The sequence below is a fragment of the Brassica oleracea genome, chromosome C2 (genome assembly GCF_000695525.1).
Source record: "Brassica oleracea var. oleracea cultivar TO1000 chromosome C2, BOL, whole genome shotgun sequence".
NCBI classification, from domain to species: domain Eukaryota; kingdom Viridiplantae; phylum Streptophyta; class Magnoliopsida; order Brassicales; family Brassicaceae; genus Brassica; species Brassica oleracea.
The window spans coordinates 21,472,831-21,493,823 of NC_027749.1; the positions used below are offsets into that span (position 1 = coordinate 21,472,831).

A 20,993-nucleotide genomic window follows, 5' to 3' on the forward strand; every position below is an offset into this window, starting at 1 on the left:
GAAGTATACTCTACAGAAGACATCTTCGGAAGTCTTCCTTTGTAAATCATGGCTTACTTTTGAAATTGAAATTTTTTCGAAATTCCCAGAGAAGACTTCTTTAGAAGCCTTCTCGGATAAACAGGTTACTTATGAATTTGACCGAAGTTATCAGAATTTTGACTATTTGTAGAAGACTTCTATGGAAGTCTACCTGGAGAATACTTCAAAAGAAGTCTTCTCTAAGTCTTCCGGAAGTCTTCTCAATGGCGCAAGAAGTCTGCTTTACTTTTGCAATTGACTATATTTGACTTTTCGAAAGGAGACTTCTTTAGAAGTCTTCCGTCGGATGACTTCTCTAGAAGTCTTCTCTCGCAGGCAAAGGTTTGACCAAAACCCAGAATTAAACTCGAGAAGACTTTTTTATTTAGAAGTTTTCTCATTGATATTAAATGTTTTACTATTATTTTTCAATTGCAAAAGTAACCCACACAGACATCTTCTAGCATTGAGAAGACTTAGGGAAGACTTTCAGAAGACTTCTCTCGGAATTTTGAAATTTTCTATTTACAAAGGAAAGTTAGAAGACTTTTAGGGAAGTCTTCTATTAAAAATACACAAAAGGTCAATTGCAAAACTAACCTATGCATTGAACAGCAGACTTCTAAAGAAGTCTTCTCGATGAAGAGTCTTCTTCGTCGAACAGATCTGAAAAATAAAATGTAGTTCGCGATTTCATACCTTGAACTTGTCAGATGACTTACGTGGTTTCTCCAATCCCCCAGAACTTCACCACAATAGCTACCTACTCGTTAATCACCAAGAATCGTGATCTTATGAACCTTACATAATTTTTAATCAAAATCTTCAGTTTTTTTTGATGAATTTTGAGAGAAAGTGTAAGATATGTGGTTTGTGCGGATAGGAAATGTGAAAGGATGAGAAAAAATCGAAACTTTAGGGCATTAATACTCTAAATTTGGTAGTTCATGGTGGTTGAGATATTGATGTCAATGGCAAAGATGTAAATATTTGGTGAAGATGAGGATGGTAAGGTAAAAGCCTTATTTTGGGGGAAAAAATGAAAAAAAAATAAAGGCATTTTCGTGAATAACTAGAATTTCTAGAGTGAATAGGACCAAAACAAAGTTTCAAAAAAAAACATAGGTTATTTTTGTGTTTGACTTAAAATTTTGAGTAATTTTTGAAAGAACCCAAAAAAAAATTGCCAAAACGGAACAAAAATTCAGCTTCTTTATACATTTGTTATAAAACATTTTTTTGTCTTTTTTGTCTTTTTTCTTTTTTTTACCCTTTCTATTTTTAAAACTTAATTAAATAAATAGTGTTATGAATAAAAATATAAAAAAATAGATAAATAGATAAAATACCCATACATACAAAATGGTCTTTTTTGGTTAAAAACTTGTAAAATTAAAAACTTTAAGGAAAATTTGCCAAAACAGAACAAAAATTCAACCTTTTTGTCCCTTTGGCATAAAACCATTTTTTTTTTACCTTTTTCATTTTTAAAACATAATGACATAAATATTTTTATGACTCAAAAAATTATACAAATTGAAGCAATTGAGGAAACACCCATATACACAAATTGGTATTTTTTGGTTGAAAAACTTAAAAATTAAAATTTTAAATTATGTTTTACAAAAAAGTAGATTTCATCATCTACGAAAAATGGGTTAGTAGAAATTGAATTCTAGATTAAACAAGTTCATATACTTGTTTTAGAACGTACAATCTACGTTTAATCAAATTTCTAAATATGTGGAATGCGAATTCTACCAGTTGTAAAGATAATTATTTTTTTGTGAATGGAATTTCTACTTTTATGAAATATTCTAAAATTTAAGGATTGCAAAATTTAGATACAATTCAGATGGCTAAATATGGTAGAATCTACTTATGGAATTTTTGTCTTGTTTCTATGCAGAGTATAAATTACATTCTACTGATAAGAATGGTCATGTTTATTTACCTATCGCGCAACCTGCAACTCGACCAGTTGCAGGTTGTTGTTCGTTTTGCTGTCGCGTAACATGTGACCTGCGATTGGTTGCAAGTCGCAAGTCGTTGTTCGTTTTGATGTCGTGCGACTGATCGCGCGACCAGTCGCAAGTTCCGATTCAAGTCGCCCGAATAAATATCGACTAAAAGTTAAGAAAATTTTGATCGCGCGACTGGTCTCAGGTCGCGCGACTGGTCGCAGGTTGCACGACACGTAAACGAACATAAATTTAGTTGCATGTTTAGGCGCAGGTCACAAATCGCAGGTTGCGAGACACGTAAATGAACATTATCTTAGTCGTAGAACGCAGGTCGCATGTCATGTGACACGTAAACGAACTAGGCCAATAACAATATCTTTGAAAATATGGCAAGATCAGTTACAATATATTCTAAAAGTATTTGAGAATCTTTTTACATTCCTAAGACGTGTTTCGGCTAATTTTTTTGCCAAAAAAAAAATTGATTTGATTTATTTATTTTGATTTATTTTCTAAAAATTGATTTTCAGAAAAAAAGTTGATTTATTTTAAATTTTATTTAAGAATATATATGTAGATTTGGATTAAGGTATATTAAATCAAACTGTAGAAAAATAAAAAAATTGATATAAATATTTTTAATTAACAAAAAATAAACTAAACCGAATTCAATATTAAATTGACTTGGGAAATGTTTTTTTTTCCTTTTTTTTGTTTCTATTTAGATTTTGTTTTAATTATATTTTGATTTAAATTTTGTTTTGGGTCAAAATTAGTTTTTATTTCTAATTGATATATAAAAGTGAGCTTTTAAATTGTTAATTGATAAAGTAAGGGTTAGGTTGATAATTTTAAAAAATATTATACTAAAGTGACTAATTTAGGTTGGTTTTATACTAAAGGGACAAAAAGTTTGTTTTTTGTTCTATTTTGGTAAATTTCTCAAATTTAAATTATGTTCTAAGGAAAGTAGATTTCATCTTCTACGAAAAATGGCTTGTAAAAATCGAATTCTAGGTTAAACAAGTTAATATACTTTCTCTAGAACCAATCATTACAAGAAAACACAGAACATTATGACGGACATTCCGATGGAAAAGAAATTCGTCAGAAATTTCTGACAAATTTTTGACCGAATAACGACGAAATGCCTATTTCTCTATTCGTCGGTATTTCGCCGGAAATTTCCGATGAAACTCCGATAAAACAAATGTTGTCGGGAAATTTCGACGCAATTCCGACCACAATTCCAGGAAAATATATATCCGTTCCGCGACCTTTTTAAATGTTTTGAATTTTTTAGATTCGTCGGAATTTCGTCGGTATATACCGAAGAAATTCCGACGACAATTTTTGTTTGTTCCGATTCCGACGGAATTTCGACGAAGCTTTTGACCGTTAAATATTTCCGATGGACTACTTTTCCGTCGAAAATCTGTTGGTTATGTCGGCAACTTTCTTTTATAAATACTTGCTCTTCCTCATTCCCCTCATTCACACTTCATTATCTCTTCACTCTTTACTACAAATCCAAAAAAAATCATGTCTTCTGAAAATTATTATCGTTCGTGGATGGATAAACCTCATTTGAATCCAAACACCAAGTTGCTTACCGAAGAATACACATAAGGTGTTGGAGATTCATGAGGCTTGTTCAACAACAACCGGAAGCAAATACCGGAATGTTAAGATGTCTCTGCTCTTCATGCAATAATAGTCAGATTTTAAAGGAAAGGGTTGTTTGAACTCATTTATATATGAGAGGGTTTACACGGAATTATAAGGTTTGGTATCTTCATGGGGAAAATGTTTATGAATATGGTAGTACCATCGAACCTCAGCCTATTGATAGGTTAGAAGAACCAAGAACTAAAGTAGATTATGGTATAGGGTACTGAGCAGATGGTAAATGATCATTATAGAGGAGAAGAACCCAATGTAGAATCGAGGAGATTTTTTGACATGTTGAATGCTGGAAAATAGCCTTTGTATAAAGGTTGTAGAGATGGTCATTCACTCTTATCATCTGCAACTAGATTGATGGGTATTAAGACAGATTATAATTTGGCTGAAAAATGTGTGGATGCGATTGCTGATTTTGTTAAAGGTGTTCTACCAGAGGATAATCTTGCACCGGGTTCATACTACGAGGTTCAGAAACTTGTAGTGGGTCTTTGTTTACCGTATCAGGTGATATATCTTTGTATCGACAACTGCATGATCTACAGGAGAACGGATAAAAACAGAGATAGATGCAAATTTTGTGGGAAACCTCGTTATCAGGATATGAGTGGAAGAGTTCTGGTGCCATTCAAAAGGATGTGGTATTTGCCTTTGACGGAAAAATTGAAGAAGTTGTATCAGTCCGAACGCACAGCCCAACCACTGAGATGGCATGCAGAGCACTCCACAGATGGTCAGATTAGACATCCTTTAGATGCAAAAGCTTGGAAACATTTCCGATCAACATATCTAGAATTTTCCCAAGAGAGAATAAATGTTTATCTTGGATTTTGTACTGATGGTTTCAGCCCATTTGGAAAGCATGGAGAAAAGTATTCTCTACGGTCAGTAATTGTGACACCGTACAACCTACCGCTGAATTTGTACATGCGACGAGAGTTTTTGTTTCTCTCCATTCTTGTCCCCGGGCCAGAGCATCCTAAGAGATCACTAGATGTGTTTCTTCAGCCACTGATATATGAGTTGCAACAATTATGGGCGCATGGTGCTGAGACATACAATGTTTCGTACAAAGAAAACTTTCAGATGCGGGCAGTACTTATGTGGACAATAAGTGATTTTCCAGCATATGGTATGTTATCTGGATGAACAACACATGGGAGGATTTCATATCCATATTGTCAAGATAGCACGGATGCGTTCCAACTAAAGCACGGAAAGAAAACATGTTGGTTTGACTGTCACAGGAGATTTCTACCATCCAATCATCCATATCGTAAGAGTAGGACCTTGTTTAATAAGAACAAGAAGAAGTTAGTGGGGAAGATTTGTGGAAATAGTAAAGGGATTTAGGTGCGGACAGGACGCCAAATGTAGGTGGACATGAAAATATTCGAGTCGCCTTTGTTGGGGAACTACACAATTGGCACAAAAAGAGTATTTTTTGGGATCTGCCATACTCGAAGGATCATCTGTTACGGCATAATTTAGATGTCATGCACATTGAGAAGAATTTTTTCGACAACCTGATGAACACAATCCTAAACATCCATGGTAAAACGAAGGATAATTTGAAGTCAAGATTGGATTTAGTCGATATTTGTGCTCGTTCTGAACTTCACGTTGATGAGAACGGTATGGGTCCTTTTCCCATATACCGACTGGATGCAGCAGCAAAAGAGGAGTTCTTTGATTGGATTATAGATAGAGTGGCATTTCCTGACGGTTATGCATCAAATTTGCGTAACTGCGTTGATAAAAGCGAAGGAAATTTTACTGGCTTAAAGAGTCACGATTGTCATGTAATGATGCAGTGCCTCCTTCTGTTTGCATTTTCAACACTATTGCCACGTAATGTTCATGAAGCAATTGCATGTATATATTTTAAATTTTCAATTGGTTGTCATATTTATTTATTATGTTTATATGTACGTATGGAATTTTTTCTTTTTATCTATGTAGGGATAAGTGCTTTTTCCGCGATTTATGCAGTAGAGCAGTCACTGAATAGGGTATTAGTAATTTGAAGGCTAACATACCTGTTATCCTGTGCAACCTCGAGAAGAAATATCATCCATCATTTTTTGATGTTATGGAACATCTTACTATTCATCTCGTATGAGAATTGGAACTTGGTGGTCATGTGCAGTACCGGTGGATGTATCTTTTTGAGCATTTTATGCATCATCTGAAGAAGAAGATCAAGAATTTAAGCAAGGTGGAAGGATCTATAGTCGAACAGGTGAATGAAGAAACTTTGCTGAAAACTACTTTCCATCTGAGGTGCACACAAAAAACTGAAGACCTACTCGGCATGATGATGGAGGGCAAAGGGCAACGTATTATGTTTATGTCCGAAACATCTTCAAGGAAATTGGACGACTTAGTGGAAAATCCACAAAAGGAAGACTTACTGAGACGGAGCACGCTCATTTGCAAACATATTTGCTCACCAACTGTGAAGATGTTCTACAGTATGAGAACATAATAACATAATTTTTGTATAGTGTTTACAAACATATTTATTTGCTTACCAAGTGGTAAATATTTTTTTCCATTTAAAATTATAAGAATATTCAATAAGTTTTATTTCATATTAATAACATAATTTTTGTATAGTGTTTATATGGCAGAGCTGCGTTTGACTTACAAACATACCACAAAAGAAGATCTTGAACAACTCAGACATAACGGATTTGTTGGATGGCTTCTTAATTATGTGAGTGTGTACATGTGAAAAAAAAAATAGTTATATGTTTTGTGAAATAACGTATCACTAACATTTTTTCATCAAAGGTGACTGAAGGTTTGGCCAAAGGTGAAGTGTTCGATGATTGGATATGCGAGTTTGTGTGGGGACCAAACTATGTGGTCAAATCATATCCAAAATATGGTACTCGAGGATACACATTCACAAGGAAAGGTCATTCTAGGACAACTTATGATGCTGGTGTTTCATCTTCATCCGGTGACGATGTGTACTACGGCAACATTAACGATATTTTGGAAGTTCAGTATCCTGGTATGGTTGGATTGCGGTGTATTGTATTCTGTTGTGATTGGTATGACAACACTCCAGGTCGAAGAGTGAAAACTGATGCATTTGGTGTTACATCGGTTCATTCGCGAAGGAAACTTCAACATTATGATCATTTCTTTCTTGTTTCACAAGCTGATCAGGTATGTCAATTTATTCATAATGGTTTTAACAATATAGTTATCGTTTTCAAGTATTACTAATTACTTACAATTTTATTTATAAGTTTGCTACATCAGTTACCCACAGGTTACGTACAGAGATGATCCTTGGATCACTATAACGTCAATCAACCCAAGAGGAAGATTACATGGAAGTTGTGATAACGAACCATTACAACCAAGCTCTACCAGCAACGTGAGTCCAGTCCATTACAACCAAGAAAATTTTCAACTCGTTGTCGATTTTACCGAGTTTGGAGATGATGTTGTTGTGCACTCGGAGTAAGAGGCTGAGGTTGGAGAATTTGACGAATATTCTACAGATTCTGAGTAGATTTGCGTTATTGGAATTTTTTTTTATAAGTTATTGGAGTTATGTGAGTTATTAGAATTGTTTTTTTTATAAGTTATTGGAGTTATATGATTATTGAAGTTGTTCTTTTTAATTATAAGTTATTGGAGTTAGTTTTATAAGTTATTCAAATTATTTTTATAAGGTATTGGAGTTTTTTTAATAAGTTATTGGAATTATTTTGATAAGTTATTGGATTTATTTTAAAAATTGTTATTTTAAAAAACTTTAAATTTAGGGGTTTGATAGGGATTTAAATGTCGTCGGAATATCATCGGAAATTTCTGACGAAATTATGACTATCTCTCGAGTTCCGTCAGAATTTACTGACTGTTTTCCGACGGAATATGGTTTTAAATAAAAATAATTCATATAAAGTGTAAAAATGGATACTAAAATATCAAAATAACACATATTAAGTGTGTAATATAAAATATGTTCACAACGGTTTAGGTTTTTCAATTTTAAAAACTCTTTACGTACATATATCAACTTATTCATAACATCTTCCATTAACACTTATATACTTAAACAACAAACATATTCCAAAATCTAATCATACATATTTAATTTGTATAATATCGAGTTAAACAAATTTTTTTTAGTTAATCATCTTAAAAATCATCTATTTATTATAAAATTTTTGTATTAGATCATTATATTGATGTTTTGAAAACCTATACACTCTGTCGTCAGAATAGGAAAAGGGCGACGAAGTGCAAATATCGTCGGTATTTGGTCGGAATTCGACGAAATAATATTCTTCCTCTTGACTTGGTATGAACATGTTTCCTAAGCTTTCCGACGAAAATTGATCGACGAAATCATTTTCGTCGGAATTCGGTCGGATATTTTTACTTCCTGCGAACAATTTTCGTGAAATTTATTTGGTTAGCCGCGTAAAATTAAATACCGACGGAATTCTGACGAAAATAAACCGACGGATCCATATGCTTCGGAATTCGGTCGGATAGGTTTTAAAGACAAAACCTGACACTTCTTCCTCCTCTTCATTTCTATGGATCAACTCAACTCTCTTCTCTCCCGGCGATTCTTCCCTCTCCCACCGCGAATCTCTCTCCCTCCAGCGAATCTCTCTCTCAAATCCCATTCCACAATCATGTAAGTCATCTAAACCATCTTTCAATCTCAATTTTTATAGTTTTTGATGTTAGATTTAGAGGTTTTTTATATGGAATGTGAATAGTTAGGATTGAATGGACAATTATAGGGATTAACATGTTTTTTATATATTTACCACTTTCAAGGTACCACTTTTCATCTTTACCACCACTAAAAGAACATTTTCAAAAATATATTTTTCATTAATTGGAAAAAGACTTTTATACCATTGTTATCTATATATATAATAAATCATTAATTAAATAAAAAAATTAAAAAAAAAAATTATGTTTTTGAATTACACTTTTTCAAATTCGAACTTTTTTTTTTATTTTTTTTTGAATTTATTTTTTCAAAATTTCTTTTTGAAAATCAAAATTATGTTTGAAACTCTTTTTTTTTTAAATTATATTTTTTAAGTACTTATTTATATATTTATTAGAATCCTAAATATCACATTCCAAAAACCCTACCCCACCCCTCAACTCTAAACCCTAAGTCTAGATTAGTTAACCCTAGAGTTATAAGTGTCTTTTACCCTTCATTAAAAGTGAGGGTAAAAGTGATTAGTGTAAACATGAAAAGTGGTACTATGAATGTGGTATTTGTGGCAATTTCCCTAGATTTTGTGGTTTATATGTAGATTTTAAGTTTTGGATGTTAGATTTGTAGATTTTAACCGTTTATTATATTTATATAAACTATTAAAAAATTGTACTATATAAACTAATAACTGATTGGCCTTTTCTAAAAAAACATTTATAAAAATGATTCTTCAAAAGATTTATAGAATTTGTGATTTATATGTAAATTTTTGGAAATTTATATGTTTATTATATTTTATAAAACAATTTAATAATTTAATATATAATACTAAAACCGTTTATTATTTATATATATATATATATATATATATATATAATTTATTAAAAATATATTGTATACAAATTATTATCAATTTTTTATTTTTCAATTGTTGTGTTTATATTATTCATATATATGATCTTTAAAAATGCTATTTTTCATAGGTTTGAGGATGGTGGTAGTAGACAATTACGTCGTTCTGCACCCCGAGGCCAGATTCAGTCATTCCCAGACTTCGGGCTCGTCGCATAAGCAAAATTCAGTCTCGCTTGTTCCTCCTCCATTCTCTCCTTCATTTGTTCCACCGGCAGATCCCGCTGCTCCATATGAGCCTGGTACCATGCCGGTTGAGCTCCTTGTTCTCCAACCCGGCCGAGAGCATCTCCGTGTGCTCCATCCGTATCCACAAGGATACACAACTTGGTAAAGTTTTCTCTTTTTTAATTTTTAGTATAATTGTTTTTTTTTATTTTATTTCTAACATGATCTTTCTTCTTCTAAGGTTCAACAAGTCGAACAATTGCATTAGCAAGAGCACTAACCAGATGATGTATTCCATGCTCCTCAAGGGATATTCGACCTACAATGTGATGCCTATCAAGGAGGGCGAGTTGTGGTTCCGTAACTTTGCGGTAATTTCTAAATTTTAATTTAATTTTGGTATTAATTTTTTACTATATATTATCTTACTTTGTTTTTTTTGCAGCAACAATTCAATTGGGAGTTAAGCTTCCGGAAACTGTCCGTCAAGCCTTCCATGAAAAGACGGAAGACTCTTATACGAAGCAGATATATGAGTAGAAGCAGCTATGGCTCAGGGGGAAGACACTAAGATACATCAACCTAACGGTTTGGCAAGAGTTGCAGGTGCATTACAACTATAAACAAATCAATCAAAAACTCAGTCAACCGCAAGAGCGATCGCGGCGGGAAATGTATTTATGTCCACAACCTCAGTGTTTGCACTATGTCTTCTAAGGAAGATCAACTTGTAAGTTCTATATATATATATATATATATTGTTTTTTATTTAAATTGTTTTTTAAATATGTATTGATTAATATTGTACTTAGGTTGAAGCAAATGCGGGTAATCCCGTTGATCATCTCGATGTCATGAAGGAGGCATACACTAACAAGAAGACGGAGAAATCCAGAATCTCGTCATCAGAGATTTCGTAGATTTGGTGAAAACCCAAAAAGAAGCATTTCTTGCTTCTCAGCTTCTCAGCCTATCTCAGATGATGATTCCTCTGCAACAGCCACCAACATATCCTAAGTTCGAATAAACCAAACGGTGGAACATGTAATTTTTTTTTTTACCATTGCATTGCTATATTAACTTTATTATTAAATTTTTATTTATTTATTTTAGGCGGTTCCAAAGAAGAAAGTTCGTTTGGTTGGTTTGGCTCGGCGTGCCTCTTCTTGTCCTTCCTCTTCACAAGCTCCGTTTGCTCCTCCTGATCCTATGATTATAGAGCAGCTGCAGAACAAGGATGATCAGATTGTGGCGCTGGAGACGCCTAACGCCACAATTCTTGCTGAATTGGCGGATCAAAAAACACAAACGAGGAGATAATGGAAAAGATGAAGCGTTTGTTTCCTAGTGAATTTTAGTTTTTTTTATAGTAAAAACTTTTAAATGTTGTTTTTAATTATGTAAAACTGTTCTCTATAATATATATTATAAATTCAATTCTTTAGATTTTTATTTTACAAAATAAATATTTTATAAAATACAATTTATAAAAAAAATAATAATAATAAATAAAAAGAACCGACGGAAACATGTGCGTCGGATAATCCGACCACATATTTCGTCGGAAATTTGTCGGACAATTCCTACCGAATTGTGGTCGGACATTTCTGACGAAACACGTTCATCGGAAATCTCCGACAGATACATTTCATCGGAATTGTTTTTCCAATGATCACTCCAGTCGGAAATGTGTCCAACAAATTTCCGATGAAGTATATCCCGACGAAATGTGTAGTCGGTTGTCCGTCGGAAATGTAGCCGTTGGCTTCTCTCGGATTTTCATCGGAACTCGTCACGAATTTCTGACAAACTTTTTTTTCCGAGGAAAGCATTCCGACCTGTTTCGTATTTCGTCGAAATTCGGCAATACCAACGAAATACCAACGAATATAGCCATCGGAATTCACCTGTTTTCTTGTAGTGAATATTCTATTTTTAAATAAAATTCTAAATATGAAGAATATGAAATCTACGCATTGTAAAGATTGTTACATTTTCTCTGAACGCAGATTCTATTTTTATAAGCAATTCTAAAATTATAAGAATTCGAAATCTACACACAATTCAAAACACTACTTATAGTAGAATCTGTTTATGGAATTGTTATCTAGTTTCAACACAGTGTAGAAAGTACATTTTACGGATAAGAATACTTTATTTCTGAAAATTTTGGAAGTTCATGTATGAAAATATTCCCAAAATATTTGCCATCTTCTAATTTACATAAAACGTGTAGTGGCCGATTTCCTTGTCAAAAAAATCAAAAAAAAAATCGATTTACCCATTTCTTCATCATCAAACGATTGAAGAGCTTTAATACGTCGTTGCGTTACAATGAGGAAATCATGTGAATCGATTACATCAAACGAGTGAAGATATTTACTATTTTTTTTTTGAAAATTACACGAGATATTTACTTGACAAGTGTGCAATCATAATAAACCTTTGATGTTTTTTTTAGAGTCTTTGTGAAGATGAACCATTGCAATGCGAGAAATTTAGGTAATATTCACGGATTGATATTCAAGAGAAACATGTCGTCCCATTCATGAAGACAACACCACTGTCTAGGTGATACTATATGAATAAGATGTTACACTATTCAATTTTGTAATTTTGTTCCATGTGACTATGCTTTTGAGAACATACAATCATCAATTCAATGAATGAGTGATCTGTTTTAAACTTTCACCAAACCAGCAAGGGAAAACGATGAACTCAACGCGAGGTCAAGGCAGAGAGATGGAACTTGATAAGAATCAAGTGTCTAAGAAGAAATGTATGCAATGAAAGAGGAGAAGAAGTTCAGTGTCAGACATTTCTCCAGAGAGGTCAGGTGATTCAATGAAAAAAGAGAGTTTGAATCTGAGAAGAATGTTCTTACTGTCATAGAACTGAAGTTGGCTCCTGAACCAGGTGTAAGATGCAAGCTTTCAACCAAAAAGTTTAATTAAGTTTAGATCACTAATTTAGACAAGTTATTTCCCATGATAAATATTTATTTCTCATCAATCATTAAACATCATTTCCATTGGTTTAATTCAATCAACAATCATTAAGAGTAAGTCTAATAAATATTTAAGCACCCTAACATCAATTTCCATTGGTTAGGAAGGCAAAGAGCAATATCAACTTGGTTCAGATATTTCATCAAACACCTTCCGAGTGTGAAATGTCTAATGATATAAATTAGACTCTAATCGTGACCAACACTAATCTAGCATTAATAACAGTAGATAAGTTAGAAAACATAGAGATCTAACACTAAACATACTAGATCATCACTTAATCACTCTAATCACCATAACTCATGAATCCAATAAGAGTCTACTCACTAATCACCATGTTTAACCTTAAACCCATAATAGATTCAAGACTAATCATATTAAGAAAATGATATAAACTCAAATCACTCAAAGAAAGATAGATTAGATTAATAAAGAGTCAAGCTTCACCAAAGTAGTAATGTATTTTGAGAGAAAATAAGTTAAGCCCACATTTTAGGTCTAAAATGTATTTATACTAGTCTTAAAAATGAGACAGGTCAACCCAACAAATATGGGTCCACCCATAAAAAGTAGAGTCTTTTCGTTTGTAGCGTAATAGTCATCCCGCTACAAGTAGGTCGCTAGGACACTTAGTCGTGTGGGGCTCCATGGAAACCATAGTGACCTCATCATGTCGCTAGGTGCATCCGCAAATCGTCCTAACGACCTCTTGAAGTCGCTACACGGTGGTCGCTATGACACTTGGACAGGATTCAGGATGTTTGACTCTTCTTCTCGAAGCGACCACACCATGTCGATAGGCATGTCGCTACGAGCTCGCGTTTTCACTCCTAACGACCCATCTTAGTCGCTGTCATGATACTTAGCGCCAGAAAATGATCTACGCTCCAAACTTCTCTCTTTTGGCCTCAAAACACCTCAAATGTCTTCAATGTCACCAACAAGGATCTCCAATACCTGATATAGACATATGCTATGCAATGCAACCTAAGTATGCCTAAATTGTGTCCTAAGTGATTAAAATGTACAAGAATGGATGATCAAAACAATGTAAATATGTTAGATATCAAGAAATAGCTGTGAAGATTCTTTCGAGCGTAAGCTAAGATTTGTTCAAATAACATCCTCAACAATGGTGATCTGAAATAAAGCATCAAATTATTTGTTGAAGGTTGAAGGCATCAACACACCTCACAAGCGGCAGGCCAGAGTGAACAACCACCTTTTTCTGGCAGCCACTCGGAAGATGCGGCTACAAATGTGATGGAAGTGGACAAACAACACCATCCAGCTTTGGAGAAGAGGAGAAGATCCGCAAACGCAGTGAAATTTGGAAGTGTAGCAAGCCGTTGTTCCCACCAAGTTTTATTTTCCTACATTACAAACTCTGCAATAACTATGTCCCTTTGTTCTTGTTTATCATGTGTTTGGCTTTTTAAACATTTTAAAATCTACCGGAAACTGTGTTATTTTGATCTTAGTTAAGAAAAGCTTTACGGCTATTTACATATTTGCAAAGAATCCTCTGGTAAAATTCAAGCGTGATATATTTAGGTTGTCCCTACATGCGGCCATGTCTTTACATAGACTTTATACAATATAATGTCAAACAATCAATTTCACACAAGCAAGTTTCTTGAGCAACTTACGTTTACGTCATATTGCAAAAGACAACAGACCAACTCAATTTGGTAACATCAACTGAAAATGTTCAACAATGTGAAGCTTACCATTTCAAATTTTAGGAATGCATTACTAAATTTGAATAACATTCTTTTAGCCAAGTCGGCCAAATAAAACGTTACTAAATGTATCATTTTCTAAAGTTAAAATTAACAAACACATAAACTACAATCCAAAATAGAAAGCCCTTTTTCAAAAAAAAAAAAAAAAAAAACTACAATCCAAAATACCAACAAAATCAAACCCAATAACAATGAACCTAAAAAATTATAATATTTTCCGTGAGAAAACAGTTTTATGTCAGTAAAAAAAACATAGATAGCTCTGTCAAGTGGTTGTCTTTTATAAAGTGTGCTCGAGTTATTCAACAACATGACCTACAACTCTGCTGCTAGTGCCCCTCTGCATATCCAAAAATCTGCAACGCACCAACTCAAGTTTATACACAAACTGACATGGTTTTCTCCTCCACATATTGTGCTCCGCGCTTGTGCGGAGGCCTGCCCTAGTAATTGTTAAATTACCTAAAGAATTACTTTTCAAGGGGTAGTTATTAGTCAGTTCAGTTGCAGCACCTTTTCCAAATAGCACCCAAAACGACAATGTTTAGCTCCTTAACACTACGTATGGGGCGTCCGGGTTTTCGGATCGATTTTTGGTCGGTTTCTCTCGAGTTTGGATTTTTCGGGTCATAAACGTTTTGACCCAATAGATACTTGTAAATTTTCAGTTTGGATTCGGATCGGTTCGGGTCTACAATTAAAATACCTGTAAAATACTCGTAATTTTCAGATCCATATCGGGCTAACTGAAAAAAATCCAAAATACCCAAACTCCATCAAATTTAGTCGAAATTTATTTTATATATATCTAAAATTTTTTTAAAAAAATAGCATAGAATTAACTATTAATAATTAAATAAAACATTTTTGAACTGTAAATTTTATATAAAAAACTTCATATTACTTGAAAATGCTACAAAAATAATAACAAAGATTGTTAACAAAAATATATTTCAACTAAATCATAAAATAAAATATACAAAATAGAACAAAAAAATCATAGTTTTGGATATTCATGTTTTTAAGTCAGATATTAATCGGTTCTTATCGGGTCAGTTCTATTCAGTAAAATGAAATATATAAAACAAAACACAAAAAAATCATAGTTTTGGATATTCGTGTTTTTAAGTCGGGTATCAATCGGTTTTTATCGGGTCGAGTCTGTTCGGGTCGGTTCTTTTCGGTTCCGGGTTTTGGACCCAATAGTTATTTATAAATTTTTGTTTTGTTTAGGTTCGGATATTCAGGGTCGTTTCCGGTTCGGGTACAGTCCAAATTAACAGCAAACCTCGGTTTCTCTCGGTCTCTGTCTCTGCTTCTTCTCCAATCTCGATTGATGTTTGTTTAGGTATGTCTCAGATTCTTACCATTCTTTTACTTCCTCTGTCTCGCGCCTCGTACTACTCTTTAGTCTCTGATTTCTGCCTTGCCTGTTTTTGTCTCGTTGTCTCTTCGGTAACTATGCACACCAGCTATTCGATTAAACGCCGCTGACAAAACCCACTTCGATTTCGTAATCATCTTCTAAAAGAATAATAGATCTGTAGAGAAATTCAACTAAACCCAGTTTGTTTTCTAAAAAAAAAAAGAACTGTTTTATTTTTTAATTCAAAGCTTGTGTGATAAATATATATAAAGAAATTGTTTTGAAAAATACAAGCTGCAAACTTTCTCATGTTCTTTACATCATCAAACCTTCCATTACCATCAAAATTTAGTTGACATGAAAATAATGGTTTAACATATGCATTTGACAAGGAAAAAAAAACAATTGTGTATTTACTTCATGCAAGTATGTGTGATGAAAGTATAAAAAAGGCACACAAGTTACATCGTCTCTTCTTTGGCTTCTTCTTTGCTTACATCGTTAAGCCAGTCCACAACTTGTTGGATATTTGGTCTTCTCATAGGGTTCTGGTTCACGCACATGCAGGCTATGTCAAGAACACGTATCATCTCTCTTTCATCACCACCCCTCTCTCTCAGCAACGGATCAAACACCTCCTCTAGTTTTCCATCCTTCCTCATTTGATGCACCCACGCGACTATCTCTCTCGACACCTTTGGTTTAAAAACCTCCATCGGCCTTTTCCCGGTGAGAAGCTCGAGCATGACCACGCCGAAACTGTACACGTCACCTCTCAAGGTAGCTACCCATGCTTGTCCATACTCTGGGGGAATGTAGCCCAATGTGCCCACAAGCTCCGTTGTGACGTGTGTCCGGTACGGAAGGATCAGTCTTGATAACCCGAAATCTCTGAGGTAGGCCTTGAAACTGCCATCTAAAAGGATGTTGCTGGACTTGATGTCTCGGTGTACTATATGTGGTTCGCATACCTGGTGCATGTAGGCTAGTCCACAGCTTGCTCCTCTCATGATGTGAAGTCTTTTCGACCAATCCAACTGAGCTGGACCTTCGGGGTTTTCATGCAGCCAATAATCTAGACTCCCGTTCTCCATGAACGAGTAGATAAGTATACGTGCACCTTCATGGACGCAGTAGCCTTGTAGATCGACCAGGTTTTCATGTTTGGCCCTGGAGAGAACTTCCACCTCGGCCTTGAACTCTTTCTCCATCAGACCGTAGTCTCCTGTGAGTTTCTTAACCGCCACGTTCGTCCCATTGTCCAATGTAGCCTTGTAGACAAGACCAAACCCGCCGCATCCGATAATATTAGCTTGACTGAAGTTGTTGGTAGCTTTCAAGAGCTCGAATATGGTCAGGTCTTTTGCTTCGTATCCACTGTTTCCGAATAGCAGCACGAGGCTTATATCTTTCTCCGAATCTAAAGGAACTTCAGAGTACGAGGCGTCGGAGCTTATCTCCAGCCCCGCGTGCTCAGAGTCTCCTGGATTAACCCTCCTCTTCTTGTCCATCACCCACAGAGCAAGCATCACCAAAACCAAACTGACCCCGAAAAAGATCCCAATGACAAGTCCCACAACAAGGGGTGTGTTAACTTTTTCTCTCGTCTTTGTAGAAGAATGCTGAGTACTTGGAGACGTGCAGGAGGTTAGCAGTACACCACCGCACAACAATGGGTTTCCTTCAAAATATGATTTTGGGAAAGCATCAAACTGACCTCCTGTGGGTATCTGCCCACTGAGAGTGTTGTTGGCAACATTGAAGTAAGACATGAAATGGAGTCCCGTGAGCGACCAAGGGATCCTACCGGATAAACTGTTGTTGGAGAGGTCCAGCCGCTCTAAGTTTGTGAGGTTTGACAACTCATCTGGAATGCTGCCAGTGAAGTTATTAGCTTGAAGCTCGATGACAATGAGAACCTTTAACCGTCCAATCTCCACCGGTATAGTCCCGTTGAGATTATTCTTATTGACGTATATCGCGGGTGGGAGGCTGGAGATCTGATTGTATTGCTGATTAGAGGTGACATTGTTAGGACTGACGAAAACAGGCAGCTCTAGATAGCTCCTCTCTGTTGCATCGTACACCTTTTGGGACATGAGAGCACTCAGCTGAAACAGTTCCTTTGGAAGCTCTCCCGTAAGAAGGTTACTTGAGAGATCCAAGTAAAAAAGGTTTGGAAGTGTTCCTAACCAACCGGGAATAGACCCCACGAGTTGGTTTTGTGAGAGGTCCATGAGCTCCACGCTCTTGAGCTTGATCAGCCAAGCGGGTATTACTCCTCTCAATCTAGATCCGCCAGTACCGAAGATTTGGAGCTTTGGAAATGCGCCTGGCGCTAGAAAGTCCTCGTTGCTTGGTAGCGTTTCGTCGTAAAAGTTCCTCGCAATGATGAGAGTAGAGAGCTTTTTACAGTGTTGAAGAATGCTGAGGGCGCCTGTGATGTTGGTCATTTGATTTTGTGAAAATGTGAAGAAAGACAGGGACTCCAGTTCCAGTACTTGTGGAGATATCTGTCCTGTTAGCTTGTTCCCTGCGAACCTCATCGCGGTGAGGTTCTTGCAGGAGTATACCGTCGAGGGGAAGTCTCCGGTGAAGCTGTTGTTTCCGAGGTCAAGAACGCTGAGGCTCTGGAAACGGGAGAAGTCTACATTCGATAAGGTTCCTCCCAGAAGGTTAACTCGTAGATTCAACTTCACAAGCTTTGTGCAATTGGATAGAGAGACGGGGACGGAGCCTGTGAGGTTGTTTATATGGAGCTGGAGTCTGCGGAGATTGAAAAGCTTACCTATGTTCTTTGGTATCTCTCCTTGAAGTTGATTGAAATAAAGGTCAAGCAGTCTCAGTTTCGTGAGGCTTGTGATCCCATCATCGATGTTTCCGGAGAGTTGGTTTGCTGGTAGAAGAAGTTCCTCGAGGTTAGAAAGATTGTAGATTTCTTTTGGGATTTCGCCGGAGAGTTTGTTGAAGCCTGCTCGAAGAACGCCTAGCCTGGAGCATCTGCCTAGTCCTTGAGAGATAACGCCTGTGAATTTGTTATAAGAGACATCCAGTTTGGTGAGCCGCGGTGAAGATGTGCAGATGATGGAAGGGAGTGGACCGGTGAAGCTGTTGTTGCTGACATTGAAACTGGTTAACCTGAAAGCACCCTGAAGGAAAACAGAACCGGGTAGGATGTCGCCTTGGAAAAGATTGCTGGAGAGATCAACGGTCTGAATTGGGAAGTTTTTGTTGCTTCCATTGGTTAATGATTGTTCAAATGGTGATTTACCACTGAAACTGTTGTAACTGAGATCAAGAACCGTGAGCTGGTCAAGAGCAGAGAAGAAGCCTTGTGGGAGAGGACCAGAGAGACGGTTGTAAGAAATGTTGAGTTGAGAGAGACGATGGAGATTCAAAACAGAGGGCGGGAGAGTACCGGAGAGACCTCTAGAGGGCAAGAGAATCGCAGTGACTCGGTTTTGGGGAGAATCATCGCAGGAGATTCCTTCCCAGGAGCAACAATCAGTAGACGTGTTCCAATGCAAAGGAGAAAGTGGAGATGATACGTTGGTGGAGAACAAGAGGAGAGAGTCTCGGTCTTGGAGGTTGCATACAGCTTCTGAAACTGTAAGAAAGAAGACAGAGAGGGAAAGAAGATAAATAAAAATCACAAGGAGACCAGTGGATTTTGATCTCATCTTCTCGTCAATCATGGCGAGAACAAGAGAAGAAGAAGCTGAGAAAGATTGAGTAAGCGTAGAGAAGGAGGAGAAGACAAAAGAGAGGGAAAAGTAGCAAAAGACATCATTATCCAATCTGGGTTTCTGACTTTCTGTGTCAGAAGCTTGTAAAATGGTTCGTTGACCAAAGGGAATAGTCAGACCAAAGAGAAGAAACTTTCTTGTCACACCCAAAGTTAAATTTTCATGCTTTTTGTTATTTTATCGTTTTATCTGTTGACCCGGATTGTGCTTGTGGCCCGTGTCTTGTAGGGGTGGGACGGATCTGGATATCCGGGAAATTTAGGGTAACCGGATCCGGATCCGTCGGATCCGTAGATTTAATATCCGGATCTGGATTCGTGGTTTCCGGATATCCGTCTCGATATTCTATTATTCGCGGATGTCCGGATCCGGATCCGTCAAAATAATTAAAAATAATTTTTTTAACAAAAAAAATATTAATTTTTTAATATAATACATAAATTAAATATTTATAAATATATTTATATATGTTTATAATATTGTAAAAACTGAAATATAATATTATAATATTAATTCATGTATAAATATTAATATATCAAATATAAATATTAATAAAATTTAAAAATTTAATGTATTTTAAAAATACGGATCCGGATCCGGATATCCGAACCTAAAAATTAAGATATCGGATCCGGATTCGGTTTGCACGGATCCAAGATTTTACTATCCGGATTCGGATCCGGACACCCCGGATATCCTATTTTCGGAGCGGATCTCGGATCGAATCCGGATCTCAGATAATAAGTCCGAGGCCTAGACATGTCTTGTGTGTAGATTTTTGCCCTAAAGTTTTTTTAAAATTATTATTCCTCTTGTAGTAAAAGTCTCTAAAGTTTATTATTCGCAATCAAGTACAACCTTCTAAATGTTTATGAAGCAGATTGTGGATGGCTCATAAGCAAGAGATTATAATTTGTAATATTTCCATTTATCTATTACGGTGTAATCTCTTTTATAAGGAACATGTATGTTATGAATAAAGATAGGCTATTCTATTACTTTTATAACATGTTATCAGCACGAAACTCTAAATCCCTAAGCTAATACCCAAATCAAAAAACCCTAAAACCCTAACCCTAGCCGGCGATCCGACGAACCCTAAACCCCGATCGCGTCTCTTATTCCCGCATCTGTTCCAGCTCGCGTCCCCGATCAGCTTCAGCCCAAGGCGTTCATGATCCTAGCTCAGACGTTCGCGACCCGAGAGCAGCTCCAACACGCGACATCTTTTTCGTTCGCGACAGCATCAGACAGCTCGCGTCCGACGATCAAGGCATTCCCGATCAAGCAACAAAGGACATCCGCGACCTGATAGAAGCGACTCGATCCATTACAGCTCGCGTCCCGTTCGTGTCCAGCTCGCGGCTCAACTCCTTTGGTGGTCCGATTCAACAATCATCTAAGGTTAAAAGGTAATTCAAAACCTAAGAACTCATAATCGAACATGGATTGATTGATAAAGAATGAAACCCTAAAACCCTAATCTTTATGAATCAAAACCATAGGGTAATAGATAAAAATCCTAATTGAGTAAATCGAAGCTCTAAAAGTTTGATACCCAAAACCCTAAATCATGTTCCTACATGATTAAAACCCCAAATCGGTTTTTACAAGTTAAAATCCGATAAACCCTAACCCTGTATCTATAAAACCTAAATAATAT

The 20,993-nt window shown here is 35.8% G+C and overlaps 1 protein-coding gene and 1 long non-coding RNA gene across 2 annotated transcripts in view; one reads left to right on the top strand and one right to left on the bottom strand.

Annotated features, from left to right (window-relative positions):
• The first annotated feature begins 15,476 nt into the window (after positions 1 to 15,476).
• The window catches only part of LOC106327804, a 9,379-nt gene continuing 3,862 nt past the window's right edge, over positions 15,477 to 20,993 (top strand). The window contains exon 1 of the long non-coding RNA XR_001267520.1: positions 15,477 to 15,566. This is a non-coding gene — a long non-coding RNA (uncharacterized LOC106327804). The remainder of the gene's footprint in view (positions 15,567 to 20,993) is intronic.
• On the bottom strand, positions 15,873 to 19,599 carry LOC106327803 (tyrosine-sulfated glycopeptide receptor 1-like). Its single transcript, XM_013766066.1, has one exon. The coding sequence runs from the start codon at positions 19,277 to 19,279 to the stop codon at positions 16,046 to 16,048; it is 3,234 nt and encodes a 1,077-aa protein (XP_013621520.1). The 5' UTR covers positions 19,280 to 19,599; the 3' UTR covers positions 15,873 to 16,045.